The sequence below is a fragment of the Microcebus murinus genome, chromosome 12 (genome assembly GCF_040939455.1).
Source record: "Microcebus murinus isolate Inina chromosome 12, M.murinus_Inina_mat1.0, whole genome shotgun sequence".
In the NCBI taxonomy this organism is placed as follows: Eukaryota; Metazoa; Chordata; class Mammalia; order Primates; family Cheirogaleidae; genus Microcebus; species Microcebus murinus.
The window spans coordinates 33605705-33632280 of record NC_134115.1 but is presented as its reverse complement, the minus strand read 5'-3'; the positions used below and the strand labels follow the sequence as shown (position 1 = coordinate 33632280).

Genomic DNA, 26576 nt, shown 5'->3' with positions numbered 1-26576 from the left:
TTTTTTTTAGGGAAAATTGTCCAACCTAAAATATGAATTATCCTTTTGCTTAATACACTCTACCTTATTTCTTAAGAAACAGAAAAGAGGACATTTCATTTGGTAGGAGTTAGTTCTTAGTAATAAAGCAAAATAAAGAAAAATAAAAGAGATGTCAATTTACTGTTTCTACTACCAAAGTACTGCTATGTAAAAGTTATAGTCTTTAAGTGCAAATTATGCCATCAGCCAGTGGTTCCCAAAACGAATCCAATCACACTTTTACACACAAAACACAAAACACTTCCCCCCTTTGAAAGTAAAAAAAATATATATAGTCAAATTTCAAAGAACAGCTCTTCAGTAATTACTATTTTAGAAAACAAAAACAAAAATATCCTTCAGGCATAGTTTACTCAGTTTGTTGTTTCTCTCCCACCAGTCTTCAGTCATTGATATCTCAAATGTAAGGCAAAATGAAATACAAAACAATTTAGATGGTTACAGGCAAGTCATGGGAAGGAATGGAAAATAATGGTTCAAGTAACATTTCTGTGAAACCAGGGATTTTGTTTCACTCTCTCGATTTGGTAGGAAGGGAAAAACAATTTGCTCCAGAACAGAAAGAAAAAGAAAAAACTTACATGACTAGGTCATTGGTTTAAAAAAAAACATTACAGGCTGATGAATATTACTATATAAATTAGTCAAACATTTTATTATAGAGTATATATTTATATAAAAAGCACAAACAGACTTTTATTCTGAAAAGCAGGAAGATTATGATGTTACAGAAGTATGATTCAATAATTCCAGTCCATTTCTATGGGTACTAAGTGCCTGATTACCTCAGTTAAAACAAGGTACAAAAGAAGCCAAGGTTACAGGTCTGATCACCATAAGGGTCCCATAGCACTATTTGGTTTCTTAATTTGAGACATGTATTGCCAATCCCAGTTAGCCATTTTCCAAATGTTTGCTACTGGTCTCAATGGGTACCGAGCCAAAGGCTACACTCAAATATAATCAAAGCTCATGTTTTCATAAATCAGAAGATTAATCCTTGAATAAGGATAGCATAATTAGCAGTTACCTAAATAAAATGAATCATCAAATATTCTCATATATTTGAAGTGAATTATATAGGAAGTAATAAAGCTCAGAAGCGTTCTATGGTAACTGAGCTGAAGAGAGGAATGACAAACTAGTAAATGCTATCATTACCTGTAAGGGTCATCAAATTTTTTTCTTCTTATAAAGATACAGACATCATAGTTTTGGGGGCTTTTTTTGGCCTGGCTAATTTTTTTTTTTATTTTTTGTAGAGACAAGGTCTCACTCAGGCTGGTCTTGAACTCCTGGCCTCAAGTGATCCTCCCACTTCACCTCCCAAAGTGCTGGGATTACAGGTGTGAATACCTGGTTTCAAATTCTTAGTAAAAAGTTGTGGCAGTTCAAGGCAGTTAGCTCCACAAGATTCCTCTTGTCTTTTAAACAAACCATAACCATGATTTTAAAAGTCAGATTATTCTTCCTATTTGTTCTTAGAGGCCATTACTATTCTTTCAAAACTTACTCCCTGAGAGATCCCAGACTATGTCAAGTAAAGAAATTAAAAGTAAGTTTGAAGTTAATCTTATTTAAAAAGAAAATCTTTATTAGCTCATCATTTTTGATATCACTATAAGCCTTAATATTAAAAAGTCAACAAGGTAAAATAAACTTCTAAGGAATATAGTTTTTTGAGAATACTTTGGGGGTAATTATTATGTCTTTATATCAAATTTATTATTATAGTCAAGGATTTAAGTGATGGTGCCGAAAATACAAATGTAGTATTATTTTAAAAGGAAAGATTTTTAAAAATTTGTACCATCCAGCTTATTTAGAAAAGTAGATTACCAACTACTGATTTATTGCTTTTAATATGATGAAACACCAGATTTGACAGCTAAATTAGCAGTGGGATACAAGTACATTTTTATCTTTAATCATTTTTGTAGAGTAGGACATGTACATATCCATATAAAAAGAGACTGTAGCAGATGCCACCTAGAATCAACCAGTTCTTGTAAACATTACATTTGTGCAGATTTTCATACTTTGATTCCAAAATTGAGAACAATAAGATTAAAGGCAAATTTAGTAGCCAAAAAAAAAAAAAAAAAAAAATCCAGTTTCACTTCCTGCAACATATGGTACCACTCCTCTCTTCAGAAAAAAACAAAACAAAAAACCTAGCAGCACATAAAAAAAGTTATAAAACGTTTCAGTACTCTTTTTTTCCCTCCCATCAAAAACCAAACAAAAATAAAGTGCAGCACCCATAAAAGTGTCAAGAAAATAGCCAAGTTCTTCCTTTCTTGTAACAAAATAACACTTGGCCTCAGCAGTCTTAACCAAATTATACCGTGTCCATCATTTTGGGTTCATCATCTTCTTTATGTACCACTGAGTTTAAACTGCAGAGAGCTGTATTGATAGAATACTGAAGATAATCTGGATTCTGGGTGGCCGGGGAAGGGGAGGAGAAAGGTAGAGAAAAAGAACACATGATAACCAGTTTCGTGCCAGTACATGCAACTACATATTCAGTTTCACATTTTCTATTCCTCTGCAGTATAGTAGGGTAGGAAAGAAGATGGACTTTGCAGTCAAACTTAGGTTGAAACCCAAGAAAATAAAGAAAAAAATAGGATGTTATCACTTAATCCAAAAAGATGCAATAAAAGACAGAATGATACCTGTGAAAAACAAATGTAATAAACACTACCTTCTTTTAAAACTATAAATTGCTTAATCATATAAGGCTACATCTTCCTTGTGACTATATGAACATAGCTACTGGCAATTTAAATGATAAATATGGCTTTAAACCAGCATGTACTATGAAGTTTACTATCTACTTATAACAGTAAATACTAAAAATGCAAAACATTTGAATAAACAAAAAAACTCACTTATTGAGTAAAAATTATAGTTATCTTCAGGGTCTATTTTGGTTTTCCAAGATTAAAACAAACTCAGTGAGAAATCTTTACTCTTTTGAGAGATGGTACTTAGACTCTTATTTTCAAATTGAGAATAAAATAGTTTAAATTTTATGTATTTTTTAAACAGAAAGAGAATTCATAAATGTTATGTTTGCCCATTTCCAAAACTAGGAATAGAAAATAGAAAATCTTATTCAATAAATGCAAAAATATTTAGCCAGAATTGCAAAAAACAAAACAAACAATAATAAAAAGCAAAAATAAAACCATTATTATTTGTTAAAGCACCATGAATAAGGACATAGGCCCCTTAAGATCCAGGACTTAAAGAAATTCTTCCTAAGAATTCAATTTTGTCTACTCAGTTGATCAGATTATCTGCTAGTACTTAAGACTTTTACTACTGTATCCCATAGTTTATTTTATTTATTAAATATCAATTAGGAAAACAGTCAAAATGGGATAGATGTCTTAAACCTCCCCATTCCATAGGAAGGCAGAGTTTTCAAAAGATCATGCTAATACAATATAATTATAATTATTGTAAAAGCCAAAAAGCTAGCTAGAGTTTAATCAGGTCTTTATGAAGGAGGTGGTACAAATAACTGACTGAGGTCTGGGACACTCACCCTGACCTCATTTCTAATCCAACTCTATTTAGTGATGCATTCCTCAAAGAGAAACAGCTTCATCACAATTTAATAAAATTAAAAGCTAGTTTATAGGATAGACTGTTGTTACTTATATCTGTATCTATATCTTTTGTTTAGCTCTCTTAAAACTAAGGATAATGGTATTTGGCTTATTTCACATGATTATTGTCAATTACAAAAGAGAAATTAAAAGCTAAACTGTTACCCAAATTTAAGTTTTATAAAAAATGATCCATACTTTTGTTACATTATTCCATTTTCCACAAAACAATGTGAAGGCCTTTTCTGACAATCCAGGCTAAATTCCAAAGGCCTTCGGATCAGAGTTTACAATTACTCTATTAAGACTGGGCTCTAGTTTTCCATGACAGAATTCTGAGTAATAGAATTGGCTGAGTAAATTCTCCAGAATTCATCCATCCATCTCCCTAAGAACTTAGGTTAGACTTAAAAAACTTAACTTAGACTTTAAAAAACAAAAGCAATCAATATATCTCACCTAACATACAATTAAATTCCACTTATTTCCCAAGATTCTCATCTAGTAACATTCTCAATACATTTCTTGTCCCAGTGACCAGTTCTTCCCAAGAGCATATAATTGTTTTTCCTATTTGTAGTACAGCTGAATGAGTGAATAATAATAGTAATCTAGGATTAGAATATTAGCAATTATTGTGCTGACTTTAGGTAAATTAGGTAAATTCCATGAGTCTGTTTACTCATCTATAAAAATGAATGAAAATGAATCACAGGATTTTTGAGAAGATTAAATGATACATGTGAAAGTTTATACAATTTATAAACTGATATAAATAAAAATGGGATATTATTATGATCAGATTTTTCTTCTAAACCTCTAAATTGACAACTTGGTTCCTCAGGTGGCCTCTCATTTTATCCATTTCCCTCAACTAGTTGATAATCCCTCTGCACATCTAGTTGAAATTTTATCCAGCCCTATTTCCCTCAGGAGGTCTAAACCAAGATGCTCAAATTCTCCCACTATGAGGAACAATTCTGTTAGCCAGCTTAATTAAGTATGAACAACCCTGATAACGTCAGCAATTCAAAAGTGTATAAACCCTACAATCATCCCAGTCCCCTCGCAACTATAAGGGATGCCTAGCAGCTGGTATCAGTTGCTATTTGATATGTGTAACAAGAACTTCTCTCAAACCAGAGGCAACTTCTTGATAACAGTGGCCTCTAAAGATACTGTAATGTATATCTCTTCCCTCTTATGTTTATAATCAATGACATCCTCCAAATTTCTTTTTTCTACTGCATGCATATGTGACATTTTAATTTTAGGAGGTTTATATATTGGACCTGACGGTGATTTAGTCATAGAATTCCCTTGGAAAAACTACTTCCCTGTTAGGGAAGTATTTCTCAGCAACCGAAGAGAAAAATCATCACTGCATTTAAATAACATTAAGAGATAATCTATAGAAAATCTGTAGGGAAAATATTCCTTACATGTCTAAGGGGGAACATTACTAATAATTTAAAATTCAGAACTTTATTATTTCCATCCCTGAAAATATTTTTGACTGAATTGAGTACGATCAATTGCTTTCTTTAAAGGGCCTACAATACATGTAATTGGAATGGTGAAATTATAGTTACGTAAGGTCAAGATATTGGAAAACTCAATTTCTACCACATTAGAGGTTTAAAAATAAACAAAGGACTCTCCTCACATTGTCTTTTGAATGAGACTTCCCTTCTCACAATGTAGATAACAGACTAAATTGGCTAAAGCTGGTCCTAAAATCTTGAAGTCTGGAAATGAGAAATAACTGGGCTCTATTAAAATCAAAATGGGCAGGAACTATCTTATAAAAACTTAAAATTATAATCCTAAGTGGCATCAGGCAGACCAATGGTCTGATCCCCTCTTCTTTTTGATGTAAATTCTTTCATGGTGGTGAAAGAATTTACATGGTTAAAACATGGAATTTACAGCAGACTTTGAAGAGGCTCAAACAGTTGGCCAATATTTCCACAGATATATTATTACATTAATACATGTGTACTAAAAATGTTATATCTGGTAGGCAACACCAACATTTAACAAGATAATAAATAATACTAAAAATAAACTCATGCAACATATCACCTTGGTTTCCACTTGCACATCCACTTGGAAGCTAATTCACCCTAAAAAATTTATAATGGAATAGTTCTACTCAGAATGATATGTTCCTCAGAAGCCATCTTGAAGAGTTCATGATTGAGATAATCAACAGGTAACCCTTGCCCTTAAGAATTCTTAGGCAGGTATAGGGCACTGTTTCTGTAGTAAAAGGAGATGGCATTTGGTATCTAAGTACTTAAGAAATAAGAGAGATTCAGTGCCAAAACATGGCATGAAACGAGACTCGGGGTTATCTTCTGAGGCAAGAATATTTAAAATGGTCACACATATAAAAGAAAGGGTAAGCCAAAAGAACACAAAGTATGTGAACTAATACACTTACAAAGAATTATTTGCATTTCCAACTTACCTGTGGTAAGGATTCTAATAAACCTATAGATCCAATACCAGAATGGGGAACATGATTCTGAACTGTCATAGGCTGATAACTTTGTGATTGAGAATAAAGTCTTACTCTTGACTTGAAAGCTTCAAGTTCATTTTTGAATGCTTCAAAATAACCTTCTTCCTCTGCCTAGAAAACAGTAACACAAAGACTGTATTGTTCAAGACTTCTTTGACTGCAAAGTTCTAAAAAGCATATAGTAGGTTTGAGGTGGAGGAAGTAAAGACAAAGAGAATAGTTTAAATGTAGAAACCATGATGATCCTGTCATATTTGTGAAAACTACCTGTTTTATAGGAACATTAATAATTGGTTTATTCCATTTCCTTCTGCTTCAGCAAAATAAAACAAATAAAAAGAAACAACCCCTCCCTATACACTTACACTTGTTGTGTGTACAACAAGTATAACAAAAGAAAAGGAGGCTTTCTCTTTATTTCCCTTGATTTATCTGGATCCTTGATGGGATACAAAATAGTCCTCATGTAACCTCGCGCAATCATTCTATGCTCTTCCCACTGCCGAACCACCACTAAGGGATATTCTTAAAACCTTTCAATTTGGCTTGGCATGGTGCTTCCCAGAACTTTGGTAGGCCCAGGCAGGAGAATCGCTTGAGGCCAGGAATTCAAGACCAGCCCAGGCAACATTGTGAGACTCCCATCTCTACAAAAAATTTAAAAATTAGCCAGATGTGGTGGTACACACCTATTGTTCTGGCTACCCAGGAGGCTGAAGCAAGAGGGCTGCTTGAGCCCAGGAGTTTGAGGCTATAGAAAGCTATGATCACACCACTCCAACTACACTCCAACCTGGGCTACGGTAAGATTCTGTCTCAAAACAAAAACCACCCCCCCAAAAGCTACCTTTTAATTCTCCGCCAGTTAATGACGGGGGACTACTACCTGTTTCTAATATTTCTCTGACCCTATATTCCCTATTTGTAAAAGCCGTGAAAACCAAATAAAACTCAGCATTCAACTTCATTATGCAAATATCTTAGTGTACTAGTTAAGCAAATACCTTCTTTTCAACATCATAGAAAGAAAAAAGTATAACTTACGTTGAGGGAGGAGAACTAAGATCATCCAATGATTTATACTATAAGCAAAATTCTTGATATTCCCTATTGGAAGTTGCCTCTGCTTATGTTTCCTCCACAGATTAAGAAATGACACAGAACATATTCTATACTAACAGAATGGAGGCTTTAAGTTCAAGTGCTGGAAAAGATCTTGTCAGATGGAGTTTAGGTTACATAATCAGGTTAAAACTTATGGATTAGTTAATAGCATTAACCTTGCATTAGACAATGTTCTGTGCTGTCATTCTATCTTATGAATTTAGGAATAATTTCCTTAATTACATTTTAGCATCTCACTTTAGTCATATGGTACTTGAGAAGACATACAGAATGTCAGCCTTCACATCTTCGTATCAAGATTACTTTCTGAAAGTGAAGTAAGAAGCAGCACAACTGCTGACCTTAGTACATGCCTAAGTGACTTGACTGATTTTGTATTATTAAGTAACCTATGGCCCACTTGCTTAATTTCTTTATGCTAATTTCCTCACCTATACAGTAAGAATAGTAATCCTCATAAAATGTTACAAGGATTTAATGAGTTAATCCACATAAAATGCTTAGAACAGTACTTGGCATAAAGTAAGCATCTCATGAAAGTTATTATTTCTTAACTTAAAAAAAGAAAGTATAGTTTTTATTACTTCTATGTGTCAAGTAAAAATTTAAACTAGTCACTGGAAGCCTAGCTAAAAAATACCAAAGCCTACCAAAAATACCAAGTCAATCATTTACTCATTAAAACTCAACCATTGCAGGAAAATTTCCTATTTAGGTTACACTTCAGAAGAGTATAAGGCATTTAAGTTAAGACTACTGCCATCTTGATAGTTATCTTAAAAGTTAAAAATAAGTTTTTCCCCTCTATTTATAAAAAGAAATCATTTATAATTCCACCATCCAAGTATAAACAGTGTTAAACTTGTGGTACATTTCCTTTTAACTTCTAAGTGTATATGCTAAAATGTATCCTATATGTGAAAGAGTATGTAAAATATGTATGTATAGTTTATTAAGCAAAACTTCCATTATGTACTCACAGAAATTAAAAAATAGATCATTATTAGTATCTTAGTAACCAGGTCCCAAGAACATTCCTCCTCGCCCTCTGAGGTAACCATTATCATTAACTTTTGCCTTAACAATTCCTTTGCTTCTTTAGTTTTAACACTTATATATGTATCCTTCAACATTTAGTTTTGCCTGTTATAAAAAAATATTAAAAATATAAACTTTAAAAAATATTAAATGTTTTAAAAGATGATAATAAATAAATTATCTCTGTGGCTTGTTTTATTCACTCTCCAGTTTTCTTATCCATGCTGATGCTGGTTATTGTATTACCAAATGAATACTGTATTACCAAATGAATATCACAGGTTGAGTATCTCTTATCTGAAATGCTTGGGACCAGAAGTGTTTTAGCAGATTTTTTTCAGATTTTGGAATTTTTGCATTATCCTTTCCATTTGAGTGCCTCTAATTTGGAAAACCAAAATCTGAAATGCACCAATGAGTATTTCCTTTAAGTGTCACAGCAGTGCTCAAAAACTTTTGGATTTTGGAACATTTTGAATTTTGGATTAGGAATACTCAACCTATACCACAATTTATTCATTCTACTGCTGACAGACATTTGGATTGTCACTAGGCTTTTTGCTATTGTGAACAACTATACCGTAAACATTATGGTAAGCTAGTGCTCATGTGAAAGAGTTCCTCTGGGGCAGCAGTTCTCTTTATGGTCTCAGGACTCTTTCACACTTTTTTTTTTTTTATTTTAGCATATTAGGGGGGGTACAAGTGTTAAGGTTATGTATATTGCCCATGTCCCCCGCCCCCCTCGAGTCACAGCCTCAAGCGTGACCATCCCCCAAACGTTGCACATCTCACTCATTGAGGAATCTAAAGAGCTTCTGTTTACGTGGGTTTTATCTATCAACATTCACTGTGTTAGAAATTAAAACTGAGAAATTTAAAGAATATTAACTAAAAATGGTAGCAAACTCATTACTCACTACCATTAATAATATATTTTTATGTGAAAAACACTATTTTCCAAAGCAAAAAAATTAGTGAAAAGAAAGCCTTTTTTTTTTTTTCATTTTTGCAACTTTCTCTATGGTCCGGCTAGCTAGATTCTCACATGTGCTTCTGCATCAATCTGTACTATACACTCATGAGAGAATGAGAATGAAAATGGCAACTAACATCTTAGTATTATTAATATTATAAAAATAGTTTTGACTGAGTGCCTCCTGAAAGGGTCTTAAAGACCCCTAAACCACACACTGAGAACCAACTCTCTAGGGTATATATCTAGGACAATTTCTGGGTGTAAAGTATGTACTTGTTCAACTTTACTAGGAAATTTTGCAAAATGATTGTGGTTTTCCAATTTATACTCCTACCAGTGGTGAATGTGAATTCTTATTGCTCTACTTTTGAGGCAACTTTTAAATTATTACTAATCTAGTGACTGTGTGAAATGGTACTTAATCTTTCTAGATATATCCATTTATCTTTAATATGACCAACATCATCTTGTATGTATCATTTCTTTTGAATTTATAGCACATGCATTTTCTTAGATCCTTAAAATGTTCCATAAATATAATTTTAATGGCTGCATAATATTCTATGTACACAGGTATTTTTAACCATTCCTTTAATTACTGAATTTTTAGGTTTCCTATTTCTTCATTACAAAAGTCTGATTTCTCATTAAACTATGAGTTCTATCCAAGGAGGATCCTGTATATATATTATTCAAAACTGCATCCTGAGTATCTGAAATAGCTGTGCTTTGTATTATTAGGCACTCAGTATTTATTGAAAGAATAAATGATGGAACACTGCAAATTTCTGAATACATACATTCATTTGAATGGGTCAATTTCATATATGTGCTATAGTACAGTCTCTTATATAGCTCCTTTAAGTATAAATTAGCAATATAAATTTTCTTTTCACTAAAAAATCTACAGAATTTAGCCTGTCAAATCCTGGTTGGATGGCTCCTTTTGATATATATAGAACAAAGAGGTCTCAGCTACAGCCTCACCTTCCCATTTATCACTATATCAAATAACTACTTACTTTGGCTTTCTGGAAAAATAAACGAAAACACCCTCTTGGATCCACATTACAGTTTTTGGCCATTTCCATAATAAACTGCATTACAACAGCTTGATGTGCTATTTGTTCCATTAGAGCCCCTTTCTGAAAATAAACAGATTAACATTATAAGAAATACCTCTAGAAATACATTTGATACACTGATTCAAATTTTGAATTTTTAGAATACTTTTGATTTTACTCTCTTTAGCTAGAAATCAAATAGTATACATATAAAGGGTATATCTTAGTTTTGATTATTTGCATATGGACCAGAATAAGTAAAGGAGAACCATGCTATGGGTTTGATTTAATATTGTGATTACTGTTTGGATTCTTAAAACATGACTTTCTAATTAGTCAAAAAAGAACAAGGATTATAGTGTATGGGAATAAAAGAGATGGAACGGGATGTGGTGGCACTGAAAGCACATTGGAAAAGTTTCCAAATGCTAACTGAAACAACTAAAAAAAAATTCCCACATTAAACTCAAGTAGATCCATAAATAAATGTAATGACCTTCCTGCTTTCATTTAAAGAAAGTATTAAAATAAAACACCAATACAGTAAGAAATCATAATTCCACTAAGGTTCCCAGGAACTCAATGTTCACACAGTACCTGCTCAGCTTCTAGGTGAAAACACCATAAAATAAGATATTTAGCAGTTTCTTCACATACAAGGTATGGATGGTCTGACAAAAATCTCTGACTATCATCCCATCGACTCAACATACCTATAAAAAAAAGAATTAAACCATAAATGTCAAATATTTCTTTCTTCCTGTAGGGGAAAAAAGGCCATTCTTAATTAATCTCATATTGGTATTTTAAAATGATTCTCTTTAAATACAATTGTATTACCAGAGTAATATTCTATGGTAAAAGAACAAATAAAGAGGGATAATACTTTCAAATAATTTCCAGTAGGCTGATTCACAGAAAGTTTTATTTCAGGTAATTGGGATAAATTAGAATGACTAGTTTAAAGTTAAAAAGTCCTACACATCTTAAGCCCTGTATTCTATTTTTAAAAAATAAAAAAATAAAAAAAGTCCTACACATCTAGGAATGTCAGTAGTCTTGGGCAAATTTAGATAGTTAGTCATTTAGCCATTTACTCATTATGTCTGTTTATACATAAAGTAACACAATCTTATAAAAATTAGTTAAGCATATTTTAAAATGGCTGCCATTTTGTTTCAAGATGTCAAAGGAATACAAATACTATTTAAGGTGTATCTGTATCTTTCTCTATTAGAAATTTGGTCAAGGTTAGTAATCATGAAACCAGGAAAATATTGAGTTTTTAAGTTTGCCCAATTTTATAACTGAATAAATTAAATATAACAATGTGAGGTTTAGACTTTTAGACTCATCCAAAAAAGTTAGGACGTTCATGGAAATTTTATAGGGCTATCTCAATAGTTTGGCAGTAAACCTTTCCTCTAGACACAAAATGAACCCCTACACATTAAATTCCACCTTAGAACACAAGAAAGAACAAAACTGAAGACAAATGTCTTAACTGAGAAGACACAGGAACACATGGGAGTTGGCTGAAAATAAATGATTGATTTTTCTTCACTTAAAAAAAGGGGGAAAATATTTTAGCATTTTCTCATAGAGATGTATAAGCTTTATAAAGTTAATACCCTAACATTTTGGAGAAAATGATTAGGTCACTTAAAATTCTGAGAAACAGCATATTATGGAAATTACTTAAAACTACTTCTCAAGGTATAGAGTCTAATGACTCCAGGGGAATCAGATCTAAAGAAAGCATAATCCAGGCCGGGTGCTGTGGCTCACGCCTGTAATCCTAGCTCTTGGGAGGCCGAGGCGGGCGGATTGCTCAAGGTCAGGAGTTCAAAACCAGCCTGAGCAAGAGCGAGACCCCGTCTCTACTATAAATAGAAAGAAATTAATTGGCCAACTGATATATATATAAAAAATTAGCCAGGCATGGTGGCACATGCCTGTAGTCCTAGCTACTCGGGAGGCTGAGGCAGAAGGATCGCTTGAGCCCAGGAGTTTGAGGTTGCTGTGAGCTAGGCTGACGCCATGGCACTCACTCTAGCCTGGACAACAAAAGCGAGACTCTGTCTCAAAAAAATAAAAATAAAAATAAAAATTAAAAAAAAAAAAAAGAAAGCATAATCCTTATTTTTTACACTTGAAACACAAAATAAATCCTATGAAGCAGTTTTGCTTTAGCTTTCTTACACTTCTGAAGAGGTAATATTTTCAACTCTTTCTACCTTCCATAGAGCATTGCTTCTCCTGTTTTTTCCATGGCAGTATTGTAACTCACTGATTTACCAAAATCCTACCCATTTTAGTTTCTTTTGCAGGAAAGATAACATGAAAAGGTTAGTGACATTTGTAGGGCCATAGAAAGGTATCATTAAATGTTAAAGTTTTCAAAATACCTATTTAATACTTGGGACAAAGTTAACACTTGAAATTGAACATAGATTTTCTTTATCTGAGAAATACTTATCACTTGATTTCAAAAATGAACATCAAAGACCAGGCCCAGTGGTTCAGGCCTGTAATCCTAGCACTTTGGGAGGCTGAGGTGGGAGAATTGCTTGAGGCTAGGAATTTGAGACCAGTCTGGACAACGTACTAAGACCCCCCACCTCTACAAAAAACAGAAAAATTAGCTGGGTGTGATTGTGCACACCTATGGTCCCAGCTACTCAGAAGGCTGGTGCAGGAGGATTGCTTGAGCCCAGGAGTTTGAGGTTGCAGTGGGCTATGATGTCACTGCCCTCTAGGTAAGGAACAGCGTGAGACCCTGTCTCACCAAAAAACAAACAAAAAAGCCCCACCATTGAATTAGCATGAAATTAAGAAGTTAAATTACAGGTAGTCCACACAGACCTTTGTGGAAAGAGTATGGAATTTTATGAAAATATTTAAAAGACAATCAATAGCTGAGTGAAACAGAACATACCTGAAATTACTGATGTTATTTTGGGTTTTACAAACAAACTTGTAAACAAATACACATGCTCTTATTAATTTCCCTTTCCTCTCTGCATTATCCTTATAGAATGATACATTTTAACACCTTACACTATTCATTTAAATTTATCTATGTGCTAAAAATCTCCCAGCTAGGTTGTGAATTCCTTAAGGAAAGATACATGACCATTTTTCCTATATTTCCTGAGCCCCAGATCTCTATTCCAGTCATCTACCACCATACAACTATTTCTACTTACATTCCTATACATAAATATTTTATTTGAAACCAATCCCATCCTTTTCTCTTTGGCATCCTACAATGCTTCCTAGATTGCATGTTACCAGACAAGCTTTCTAGAAATTCCTCTGACATTCCCATTTCTCTCACATCAAATTGAGCACTAAGTCCTGTGGTTAACTACTACAATTTGCTAATATGGTGGATCATATTAATGAATTTTCCAATGTTGAATTAAGCCATCCTTGAATTCTTAGGATAAACTCTTTAAATTTGAAAAAATCCAGAAAACAAAAGTCTGTAATTCTATCACAAGATAATTATTAACATTTTGATGTATTTCATTCCAGGTGTATTTTTTAATAACTTTTAAAGAAACAAAACTAAAATCATATCATGTATTGCCTATTCATTTCACTTCATATTCAAATGTACTATATATTAAATGTTTTCAAAAATAGGATATTGATAGGTTTTTAAAAAGCAATACGTAAGTAATTACACTGAAGAGACTGTAAATATTCATCTTCAGTACAAATGAAAAAAATCTCATCATAGTTATTTGTGCAAATGTTCAAAGCTTTTGATAAAAGTTCGAGCAACAACATCCTAAACAGATACAAAAAAAAGCTGAATCACAGCTACTTTGGCTGGAAGTGAAGATGTTCTCTGAAAAACTGTGTTACATGATTCAAAAAGTAGCTCTAATGATACCAAAGACAGTGATGTCACAGATGCATATAACTTTGAATACAACTATTGTGAAGTTCAAGAGATAACAGGCTTTGTTTCTAAATTAATATTTTATATTTATAAAATATGAATTAACTAAATTAATAAATACAAATGTAAAAAAAATCAGATTTCAATGCTTCATAATAATCTATGACATACTGTACCATTTACCATTGGATGGTAAATTCCACTAATTATAAGGGTAAAAGCAACACAAGAAAATAGTCAACAGATAGCATAAGAGAAAGTTAGGAAGAATTCTGAAGAATATAATATACATAAGACCACAGAGAAGTACCAGTGTGAAACCCCTACAGCCCTACAGAGTCGCCCACACACCAGGCCCATGTCTTCCAAGAGTCTGGAATGGAATCCAAGTTTGGAAAGCCTCAAGTTGGAAGCTTTAATTACAGCTGCTATTCTAGACATGTTTAAAGGAGTCTATCAATGTAGTCCTCGTTCTGCCAATGCTTTCTTCCTTTATCACAGTAAGCATACAACATCAGAAACAACTGATTCCACCAAGCAGGGTCAGCATCAAACTTTCACTGTCTTGCCTCAGGTCTCTATCAATTCTGTGCCACAATTTAGTCAACAGGGATTTTGATTATCTCATCATCCCACATGTCTACAAGTTGGTCTACTCTACACTGATGGTACTTGGTGAGCAGGAAGTTGGAGGTACCTTGTTAAGATACATGCATACCAGACAGTGGGAAAAATTTAAAGTATGAAAATTTAAGAGCCTACTACCTTAGTAACATTTCTGGGGATCCAATGTGCTGTGGCAAGTAGGATATCTCCTCCAAAGTGAAAAGTTGTGCATTTCCACTAAGAAACAGGCACAATGTGAATCTGGGAGTGGCTATCTGGTCTGGTTGGGTTTGAAGACAGCAAGGCTCTGGTTAGTATTACAAGATAGTATACTGGAAGCTCACAACATACAATGGAAAAACGATTGCCTGTTAATTACTTGTGGATGTCAAGTCAGTCTTTCCCATCACCTATCTCATTAATTGCACTGTAGTATCATAAAATAAGGGGTTGTGGTGACACAAGTTTGAGATTATGCACAGATTCAATAGCATAGACTCTTCTCATCAAGGATGTCCTGTTATCCCACTCCAGCTTAGCCAATGAACACCTATATGCCGGTAGCAGAAACCAGTACTGAAGTCTTAATATGGTACCATACACTGGAGAGACCATCCGGCCATCAAGTAGCAGGTTGACTATCTGGGTCTCATCTCATCTTGGAGGGACCAATAATTCCTCACTTGAATGGCTCATTCTAGATATGGAATTACCCTCCCTCCTTGTCCTGCTTCTACCACTGATATATCTGTGGTCTTACTAAATAAGCATGCCACATTATTTTTTTATGCAGAAACTCATTTTACAGCAAAATAAATGAAGACTATGAGCTCATGAAATTCCCTAGTCTTATCATAAATATCACTACCCAGAAGCAGCAGGTTTTATAAAATGATGAAATGGTTTGTTGAAGACTTAGTTACAGTATCAGATGCATTAAAACACCTTCTGAGATTAAGATAATTTTCCCATGCAAAATTGCTTTTGACTATGGCACTCAGTTACAACAAAAACGAAGGAACTGTTTCCCACCTACTAGGTTTCCCATGGCTCCAAAGCAACCACCCTATAAAGTGTCAGCTGGATAAAAACATCTTGAGAGATGTTATTGCATCAGACATAGTACATACTCTGAAAGAGCAACCAGTATATGGCACTATTTTTCCTACAGCAGAAAAGCATGGGGCTAGAAAGCAACAATTGTAGGTGGCAGTGGCAACTCACATACTACAAGTAAGATTCATGTACAAAATTTCTGCCTTTTATCCTTATGACTTAAGGTTCTGCTCATTTAAAGATTTTAATATCTGTCCAAGGGAGAATTGTTTATTTGGTTTTTTTTTCTATTGTAAATAATACCACAATAATATGTAGAAAAACTTTGTCTATGTTTATTTTTTCAGGTACTATTCTTGAGTTAAATACACAGTCTATTTTCTTTTTTAAAAATAAGAAGTATGAGGAAAATGAGTATTTTATAAGTAAATCATATAAAAGGAAGGGAAAAAAATTAAAGTAATATCCATTGTCTTGACATAACTGACGCATAAATGAAATTCAAAAATCTTTGGGAAAAAAACACCAATAGGAAAAAGATTTCAAAATTCCATTTTAGTTCATGAACATACTACAAATAAAAACCATGTTTATTAAATTAACACATTACTTGGAATCAAAAATATGCTTTAAGCCTTAACTCATAACACTTCTCAGTAGCATTTTCATGCCAGCAGTTATTATACTGCTTATAATTCTCAGAGCACACCATGCTGTTTCCTAATTCTGTCTTTCTACATGCTGTTGCTGTTGTCTTGCTTCTCTTTTAGCTACATGGAAAAACTTCTATCTGTTCCCCCTAATCAACTCAGACGCTACCTCCTCTGGGAAGCCTTCAGTTTTATCAACCCCCATACTGCCCCTTTTCCCAAAGAGAAAAAACTATTTTTAGTTCTTTATATATACATTTCTATTCTATTATTACTCTATTATTCTATAATATTCTATTATTATTCTATTATTTCTATTATATTTACCTGAATAACAGTTCAAGAATCTGCCTGAATTATATAGCATCATATCCAAGACTTGAAACAAATGTATACTCATCTTTTAACCATGAGATAATCAGATACCAAGGAAGCAAAAATGAAAAAAGAAAAAAAGCAAAGACTAGATGGGAAATGGAAAGAGGAATAAAAAGACTGTCTTAGAGGGTAGCATTATATAGTATATATTACTATTTATTAGTAATTAATAATTACTATATTATATAGTAATAGATTGAATTTTGCTTCTCTTTACAATTTAGTTTGCTCTGTCAATCTATTTTATTTATGAACAAAAAAAGTCTAAAACAAGATCTATATAACTGTGCCAGAAGTAGCTAAACAACTGGAGTTTGCCACTTATATTTTTGGCTCACATTTTATAAATCCATATTTTGCACACAGAAATATGATATTAAACATTACAAAGAAGGAAACTCAAATAGTAGACTTACCAAAATGTCTGATTTTTTGCTCATATTTCTGCATAAATGATTTTGATTTATCTTCATCTTCTGTTTCTTTTCTTTTATCTTGATTAATAAAACTCTGAAGAAAAAAGTTTAGAAATCAAAATCAGATTTTATATTCTAATTTAATCCTTCTCAGATACTGAATGCATAGCAATCCTTTCTATAAACAATATAAAAATATAGTATGGTATCATACTGCTATTATATCATTAAATTCATCTGTTAAACTCTTTATTTAAAAAATCAAAAATTTTTTATATGGGAGTTTCATTAGTTTTGTTTAAAATGATATATGTGTGGGAAAGGTTTATCTAAGAAATCATACAGAAAAACAACTTATTTAACCTTTTTGTTAAACTAAATCTCCCTATTAAAGGTATATACAGAAAGATCTATTACATCCATAATTTATGTTTGCATTATTCATTTCCCATAAATATTCACAACTCTAGCCTAATCCTTAGAGTTCTTGCTGTAAACTAAGAAATTCAGAATATATAAAGTATATATACTATAAATTCTTTAAGACATAAACACAAAATAGACCTTTGTTGCATTTCTAATAAACTTTTCTTAAGAGTGGCCAATTTGATTCTTGAAATCAAGTATAAATTTCTATTTGGGAAGTGCTTATTTTCAGTTAAATAAGTCATAAAACAGATCAAGAATGAAGTTTTTATCTAGCCAGAAAAACTGGCAGAGCAGTTTCTTAGAACATTCTGTGATCACATTTATGCCCTGTCATCATTACTGCCAAAAATGAAAATTGCAAACCAGCTTACTACCACTTTACAAGAGGAAACACACAAAAGTTTATATATTTCAAAGTAAAAGCATTTTTTTCTTTTACAATCTGCCTTTATAGTCTGCCATCTAGACCAGCACTGTCCAATAGAAATACAATCCAAGTCACAAATGTAATTTAAAGTTTTATATTAGCCACAATAAAAAGTAAAAAGAAACAGATGACAATAACTTATTTTATTTAACCTAATATATCCAACATATCATTTGGACATGTAAGCAATACAAAAAATTGTTAATAAAATATTTTACATTTTTGGTACCAAGTGATTGGAATCTGGTATGTATTTTACACTTATAACATATCTCAATTCAGACTAGCCACATTTCAAGCGCTCAACTGTACATGTGGCTAGTTGGACAGCGCAGATCTAGACCGGTCCTCTCAAGTCTCAAGCTCCCAGACAAAACCAATGTACAATTTTGAGCAAATGACTGGAACATAAAGATAGTCCTAATTAATTTGTGGTATAAATGTAGGCTATGTTAGAACCAAAGTTTAAAAAAACAAAAGCAGAGACAATATGAAAATATTTTTTTTGTGAAGTTTATAAAACAAACAATGCTTTGATCATTCCCTCTGGAAGAAAAAAATTATTTTAAATACTTTTGGGTATAAATGCAAAGCAGAAAATAACACTAAAGATGACACACCCCTTAAAATAACATATACATATATAGCTAGTTATTCAGATAAAGAATGATCCTGCTGGGGAAGAGAAAAATTTATATACATTAGTACAGGCACAGAGAAAGTCTACAAAGATATGATTCACTATTAACAGAGGTTATTTCTGGGAAATGGAATTGAAGGTAAAGGGGTCCTTTCAATTTCTATTTTACATACTTATGTATTATTTTTTAATTTATTTATTTTACAATAAGCATGTTTTACTCTTAATTTTCCTCATTTAAAGAAGAAACTACTGGCCAGGAGAGGTGGCTCACACCTGTCATCCTAGCACTCTGGGAGGCCAAGGCGGGCGGATCACTCAACGTCAGGAGTTTGAAACCAGCCTGAGCAAGAGCGAGACCCCGTCTCTACTAAAAATAGGAAGAAATTAATTGGCCAACTAAAAATATATAGAAAAAATTAACCGGGCATGGTGGCGCATGTCTGTAGTCCCAGCTGCTTGGGAGGCTGAGGCAAGAGGATAGCTTGAGCCCAGGAGTTTGAGGTTGCTGTGAGCTAGGTTGACACCAGGGCACTCTAGCCTTCGGGCAACAGAGTGAAACTTTTGTCTCAAGAAAAAAAAAAGAAGAAGAAAGTACTGATAGAGCTAGTGGTAATGTACATTTATCTGTGTGTTACTGATTGCTGTAGTTGATGCTTAGTCCAGGAAAAGGAAAATAATGCCCAAGAGGGTAAGGGAGAATGGAGGCCAACAGGACAGAAAGGGCTGAGAAGTCTAGAAAACAGTGATTAAAGATAAGGTCAAAGTGGATTTAGACAAGAATAAGCAGTCTATCCTCCAAGGTTGAGAGTTAGGTTTAGTACAAATACAAAGAGGTTACCATTACAAGTTAGTAGAAAATGACTGAATTTCATTGCCCTAGAGGTTTCAGACTGAGGTTCCACATTACCATCTTGATAGGAATGTAGATTACACAAGTATATCTGTTAAAATTTTACACTTAAGATTTCCGCATCTCAAATGATGTAAATCTTACTTAAAAATTAAACAGAAAATAAGCAGGGATGAGGAGTAGGGGAAAGTATAAATGAAAATGGCCTAATGATAACAGTTGTTGATGTCAAACACCAGGTTCATCTGTTTACTTTGTGTATGCTGAAATTTTCCATAATGAAAGGCTAACAACAGGTCCAAATTCACACCTAAATGATGTTCATGGGTGAATTAAAAGAAATGATGACATTTGAAGGCCTATCCCTCCCTATTTTGTGCATGTTTCTGGCCTAAAGAACACTAATAGTGGATAATAAACAAAATCTACCTTTGTTGTAAAACTAAAAGCTTTTAGGTTCTGCAAATTGTTTCCTTTAGACACTTTGGCATAGTGAAAAAAAGAGAACACCAAAATATCAGCACCTGTCAGCATGTTCACAGATTTATTTATAAATGCTGCTCCAAAATAAGGCTTAATATAATTATTTTTCAATATATATCATTTTATTCCATATTAAAAATATTAGTTCATGAAGTTATCTATTAGGCTTTGCCTTTTTACCCTTTTCAGGCATTTAGAAATTGATTTCTAAAAACTCTGATTTTCAAATGGAAACAAAGGTATAAAACCCTAAAGTTTGAGAAACATGGGATTTTAAAAGGCTAACCAGGCCAATGATGTCCATTAATAATGGAGGTGATAATCTTCAGAAAAAACTATTATATGGACATCAAAGGTATCTTAATAAAGGATATTAAGATATCAACTAGTCTCTCAATTCCTGTCAGAAATAACCTCTCAATTCCAGTCAGAAGTTTTTTCCTCACATTTAATCCACCACTATGTTATCAAGTCACTCTACTTACTTTTCAGTTTCTTCATTTATAAAATAAGGTGATTGAATTAAAGCAACCCTAAAGCAGTGATCACCAGTGTAGAGGGTACAAAACATGAGATGTGGGGGAAAATACCTTATAATATTTTCTTATCCTTGTAAGTATCAATTCTTTGTGACTGTTTTCATATATATATATTTGTCCAGCAGTACATGTATATAAACAAATAGGTGAGACTGGTTAATTAACTTCCTGGAGTCCATAGCTCTAGAGCAAGAGCTTTTAAACTTTTGACTTTCATAAACTTTTCAAGCACTTTTCATAAACTGTCAAAATTGAACACTGTTTACAGGATTCAATTACATTGCTACCAAATATGCACCACTGGTTTGTACAAACACTTCCAGTTTTTTTTCTTTCATTATGGCCCAATAAAAGGTCATACCTTATTAAAAACATCCTTGCTAATGGCATCCACACTCCACAGACACATCCTTTCTCTTTGTACAAGAGCCTCTTCTTTCTGTCGCCATTCTTCTTCCCGTTGTCTCAGTTCTGATACTGCTGTTTGTGCTTTGGCGTGTTCCTGATCCAAGGACTCAGAGTTATGCAGTGCTAAGCTACCAAGTTTCTGCTGAGCTTCAGCGAGATTCCATTTGCACGCCACAGAGCTCTTCACAAACTCTTTCTGCTTTTGGCAAGCTAGTTCAATCCCATGGCTATATATCTGGATGAAAAAACAATATTTGTAAGAAATGAAGAAGACAATGAGGCCGGGCACGGTGGCTCACGCCTGTAATCCTAGCACTCTGGGAGGCCGAGGCGGGGTGGATTGCTCGAGGTCGGGAGTTCGAAACCAGCCTGAGCAAGAGCGAGACCCCGTCTCTACTATAAATAGAAAGAAACTAATTGGCCAACTAATATATATAGAAAAAAAAAATTAGCCGGGCATGGTGGCTCATGCCTGTAGTCCCAGCTACTTGGGAGGCTGAGACAGAAGGATCGCTTGAGCCCAGGAGTTTGAGGTTGCTGTGAGCTAGGCTGACGCCATGGCACTCACTCTAGCCTAGGCAACAAAGCAAGACTCTGTCTCAAAAAAAAAAAAAGAAGAAGACAATGACTATGGTTGTGCAACACAGTCCAGTTATTTTTATTTAAAGGATTTCTGTGCAATATTTGTGGTACATAGCATATCCTGTGTTCTGGGCTTGCAGTTACATTTGTATATTACAGGCCTTGTTTCATCAACTAGACTCTAAGCTTCTTTGTTAATCTATGCCCCTTCCCTGACAACTAACAGTAACAAAAAGCCTGGCAACAATCACAGTGTATAAAGCCGGTGCTCAACAAACATTGGATTTATAGTCTTTATGATACTGAGCCAGCAAAATAATGAGAACAGAGCCTAAATCTAGTTTATCACCTCAACATCCAACATGCTGAAAACAAGACCTCTAGAGTTTTGTTCATCAAGTTCTTCACTACAAAAACCTCCTTTTATTTAGAAGTAATCATTTCTTGGTTTCTATTTACTTTCTGTATTTTCCCAATCCTTGGTGATCTAAGAAGTTCTTATTGGAAATTCCTATTTGTAACTGATTATAGTAGACAACTATCCTTTAACTTATTCCTAATCAAAATAGGCAAAGATATATTTTTTTAAAGTGCTAATTGATACACCCTGGTGACTCTGTTCCACTCAGAAACAGTAGTACTTACTTAATACATGCAAAGCAAAGCACTGTGATAGGCGTTTAATTCCTTATATTCCTTGGCTCTATAAAACCAAAGCTAAAGAAAGGCACATTCTTTAGGATTTCTTACCCAAATGTAGATGAACTTCAAACTATTCAGAATAATTTCTCCCCAATCTGTTACCACAAGTGCATCACTATTCAAGCCCTTCTCATTCCACATGTGAATTATACAACTACAGCCTGTTTACCCCAAGGCATTTTCCACTCCACTAGCCTGGAGTGATCATTCCAAAAAAACAAATCTGATCATTTTATTAATTCTTAGGTCTTGGGATAAAGTGCAAACTCTGTGGCATGGCCCTTCATGACATCATCTCCAATTAATTATCTCTTTAGACTCGGTTCCAGTTACTCTTCTACTTGTTTATTTATTCTTCCCATCCCCACCAATGTCCCCCCTCTTCAATTTGGCAATCCTTCTTCCTCTGGGTAACTGCTATCTCCATACAGATTCTGGCATCACCTAAGTTTTTTCTTATCTATTTTCTCCCCACCCGAGTTATGCATATCTCTAAGGCAATGTTTTTCACACAATATCACACTTATCTGTTTACTCAACTATCAGCTTCTTGAGAGGCCAGAATTCAATAAATGTTAGATGAATAAATTCACTTCTTTTGAACAGACTGGTGGTGGTAAAGAATTCTGAGGCAAGTAGCAAGCAAGGCCTCTACGTCCTAGCCGAGTCTTCAGGAAAACTCAGATTTCTACTACGGTAAATGTGGACACTGTTGCTATTCAGATGTTTTATTTACTCATTCAGCAAGTTTGGAGCCGAGGTACTACAGGCCATGTCCTTAACAAACCAAGTAAAATATTTATTTTTACTTTTTGCTATCTTAGAATGGGATCAAGAATAACTGTAGACTAGCTATGCTTAAAATGGAGCCATGAAAAGGAGAAAAACAAAGCTATAAAACTTATTTTGTAAGAAGCTTTGTCTTCTTATATATCTTTGATATATCTTTGATATACCAAGAAAGGCAATACTGATAAATGGAAATATCTTGCATTTTTTTAAGTATGTGGGAGCAAATATTCATTTCTCAAATCAAACAAATTCTAAAAGTGATTTATGTTTAAATTCTCCACAGACTACCCAGACAACATTTGGCCATTTGGGCAAACATTCCAACACGTATTCAGATGGTTAAATAAAATATTAGGTCATATTTTAATCGATGTGCATACTGAAGCTTTAGAAAGACATTAAATATGATTATATTTTAATGAACATAAATTCTAAAAAGGAACTGTTAGCATTAAAATGTACCAATGTAACTTTACATCAAAAACATCTCAAAAAGGCAAGAGCGAGACCCATCTCTACTATAAATAGAAAGAAATTAATTGGCCAACTAATATATATAGAAAAAATTAGCTGGGCATGGTGGCGCATGCCTGTAGTCCCAGCTACAGCTACTTGGGAGGCTGAGGCAGGAGGATTGCTTGAGCCCAGGAGTTGGAGGTTGCTGGGAGCTAGGCTGATGCCACAGCACTCACTCTAGCCTGGGCAACAAAGAGAGACTCTGTCTCAAAAAAAAAAAAAAAAAAAAAACTCAAAAAGGATCTCTATATTCTGATCTGCCTTTATATTAACTGGATCTCAGAATTACACATCACATAGTATATTAAGATGTCTAGATTCCCATATTTGATAAAATTAAACAAAGCTGTTTTTTTTAAAAGATTATAAAATGTTTATCAGCTGCATTACACATTATATTCTTTCCAAATATTCCAATCCAAAAATTTCAGTCTTACAGCCAGGAAAACAAATAAGGTTTATAATAAATACATGAACTTAGAATTAGTAATCACTCTGCAAATTTTAAAACCAATTAAAGGTAGTTTCATCCAAAGTTTTACAGTGCTTCACAGGATGGGCAGTGCAGTAGGTGGGAAAATATACTGCACTAGGAGTCATGGGTGGTTTCTAGTTTTAATTCTGCCACTAACTAGTTACATGGCCTCAGGGATATCACTTTTTTTTAGGCTGGTCAAGTGAGGAAATCACTTTTAATGAAGGAAATAAGCCTACGTACTTCTAAACTCCCTTTCAGCTAAACAAGTATATAAGTGCACCAGTAAAAAAAAATGTCCAGATATTTTTAAAATTCAATGTTTCTCTTAGCTTATTTTTGTGATTCAACTACAACACGCTAAAATTCTTGAGACTTTTTCTCTCCAACTGCCTTCAAAATTGACAACAGCAGCTGCTGTTCATTATTTTCTCTCTCTGTAACACATTACATGCTTATAACACATTTTGCATATAAACATGACACTGGTGATCCACAATTAGTGGGTGACTAGTGACCCATCAACTTTCATTCTGCCCTCCTAAAAATGTCTTGCACTTTCCCAGTGACTAGCCAGCCAAACTGCAGTCTGTGGTTATGAAACAGCATTTTTCTCTGTGTGAAGCCAACTAACCCCATTAGCTGGGTATAAGATTGATGATTTTACACTTACTGGCAAACGATTTAAATCACTCATCTTCATTAACATCTAGCAGAATGAGTTTAGAGAAAAACTATTAATTCTATTACGACCTTGGGAACCCCATTTTCCAAGAACCTTAGAAGGCAGACACTTATAATCCATTGACCATATTACTGTTTGGTCAGTGATCCTGAAATATACTTCCAAAACACACTAAGATTAGGAGATAAACCAGGACACCATTACACGGTGATATTAATATATAAGCATTCCCTAAGACAGGGCCCAGAAAAATCCTAAATGGTATATCACATTTGGATAAATTTCAGAGGCAGTAAAGCTGGGTTGAACACCACAAGCAGTATCAGAACCCGAGGAAGAATTCTGTAGGAAAAGGGAAGCGTGAGCCTACTTGTTTTTACTGGGGAATGACGTGAAGCAAAACTAAAAACAAAACAGCTAGGCAAAGATGGTCACGTGCATGCGAGAGGTGTGCGAAAAGCATTAAAAGCGAGGTTTACAGAATTTTCTTAGATGTCAACGTGGCTGAAATAGCATGTGAAATCATCTTTACGTGAGGACTCAGTGTGATGTTGAACTACAATCATTCGCTGTTTCTAACTACCAACTATGCACAAGTATGTTGGAGCCTTGAACAGAATAAAGTGCTTGGAGAAAAGCACGCACGAGAGGACAAAGGGTCAATGTTATAGCGTGAGCCACCCAAATCTGGGTGCTGTCAGGAAGCGGGGAGGCAGAGGAATGTCTTCTAAAGGTGAGGAATCAGCCAAGGTGAAAGAAAAGGTGTGCGTGGAGGTGGAGAATACATACCCACCCTGTCTCCCCACTGAAGATGCTGTAATAGCGGGGAGACGGCATCGGGCCCCCGGCTCCCAGGGATGAGGTGAACAGAGAATAGAGAACACAAGAGGGTCGGGTGGCGGAGACGCGGCACTCCAGGGGGCTTGGGGACAGCACCTCTCCACCCCCCGCAGAACGCCGGCCCCCTCTCACCTGGGCGCTGCCGCCCGGCAGCTGCGGGCAGCGGGGAGAACCGGGGGACACGTCCAAGTCACTCTCTTCCTCAACCTCAGCCTCTGCCTGAGGCAGGCTCCAGGGTCCCGGCGGCGGCCACGGCTGCTCCATGCCCGGCTGTCCCCGGCCCTACAACCGCCCCTGCCAACGGACTTGGCGTTAAGTGGAACCCGCTGTGCGGAACCAGCCGCCCCAGCCGGCCGGGGCCGTTACCCACAATCCCCCTGCTAGCCTCGGCACAGACGCACACCCCGCGCCAGTCTGGGCCGCGCCTCCGGAGGACGGCGGAAGAAGTAGTCGATGGGAGCGTCACTTCCGGTCGGGGCGGGGCGGCAAGGTGCGTCCTGCGGCCTCAGTGTAGGGGGTGGGTTTGGAGCTGTTGTCTTGTTTAAAACTCCGTTCTCTGAAGCCTTTCAGCGCTGGGTACTTGCATCAGATGGCGCGGCGGGTGGTGAAATACTTGTTAAGTAGTGGTAGATATTTGCTATCTAGTGTTCCCTACGCTGTAAACTGTGGGTCCTGGCCGCCGCGAGGTGCACGAACCAAGTGTCCACTTTGCATGTTGTTTTAAAACTGCAACTCTAGTCTGAGGAGCCTAAGAGTAAAAAAATTAAAAAATAAAACTGCAACTCATT

At 34.8% G+C, this 26576-nt stretch overlaps 1 protein-coding gene across 2 annotated transcripts; it reads right to left on the bottom strand.

Annotated features, from left to right (window-relative positions):
• Positions 1-376: 376 nt before the first annotated feature.
• Positions 377-26240, bottom strand: CDC37L1 (cell division cycle 37 like 1, HSP90 cochaperone). 2 transcript variants are annotated; one of them, XM_012737746.3, is made up of 7 exons: positions 25921-26240; positions 21150-21431; positions 17418-17511; positions 10996-11111; positions 10357-10479; positions 6139-6303; positions 377-2485 (listed from the first exon to the last, which is right to left on the bottom strand). In XM_012737746.3, exons 1-7 carry the CDS (start codon positions 26050-26052, stop codon positions 2384-2386), a joined length of 1014 nt encoding a protein of 337 aa, XP_012593200.1. In that variant the 5' UTR covers positions 26053-26240; the 3' UTR covers positions 377-2383. The 2 variants fall into 2 exon arrangements, with proteins under 2 accessions (XP_012593200.1, XP_075864787.1); XM_076008672.1 differs by having other exon boundaries at positions 6244-6303.
• Between the last annotated feature and the right edge of the window lie 336 nt (positions 26241-26576).

Coding starts and splice junctions, on each gene's coding strand:
- CDC37L1 (XM_012737746.3), bottom strand. CDS start 26,052: ATGGAGCAGCCGTGGCCGCCGCCGGGACCCTGGAGCCTGCCTCAGGCA. Junction 11,112..17,417: donor GCAAAAAATCAGACATTTTG/GTAAGTCTACTA, acceptor TTTTTTTTATAG/GTATGTTGAGTCGATGGGAT. Junction 2,486..6,138: donor TATTAGAATCCTTACCACAG/GTAAGTTGGAAA, acceptor CCGGCCACCCAG/AATCCAGATTATCTTCAGTA.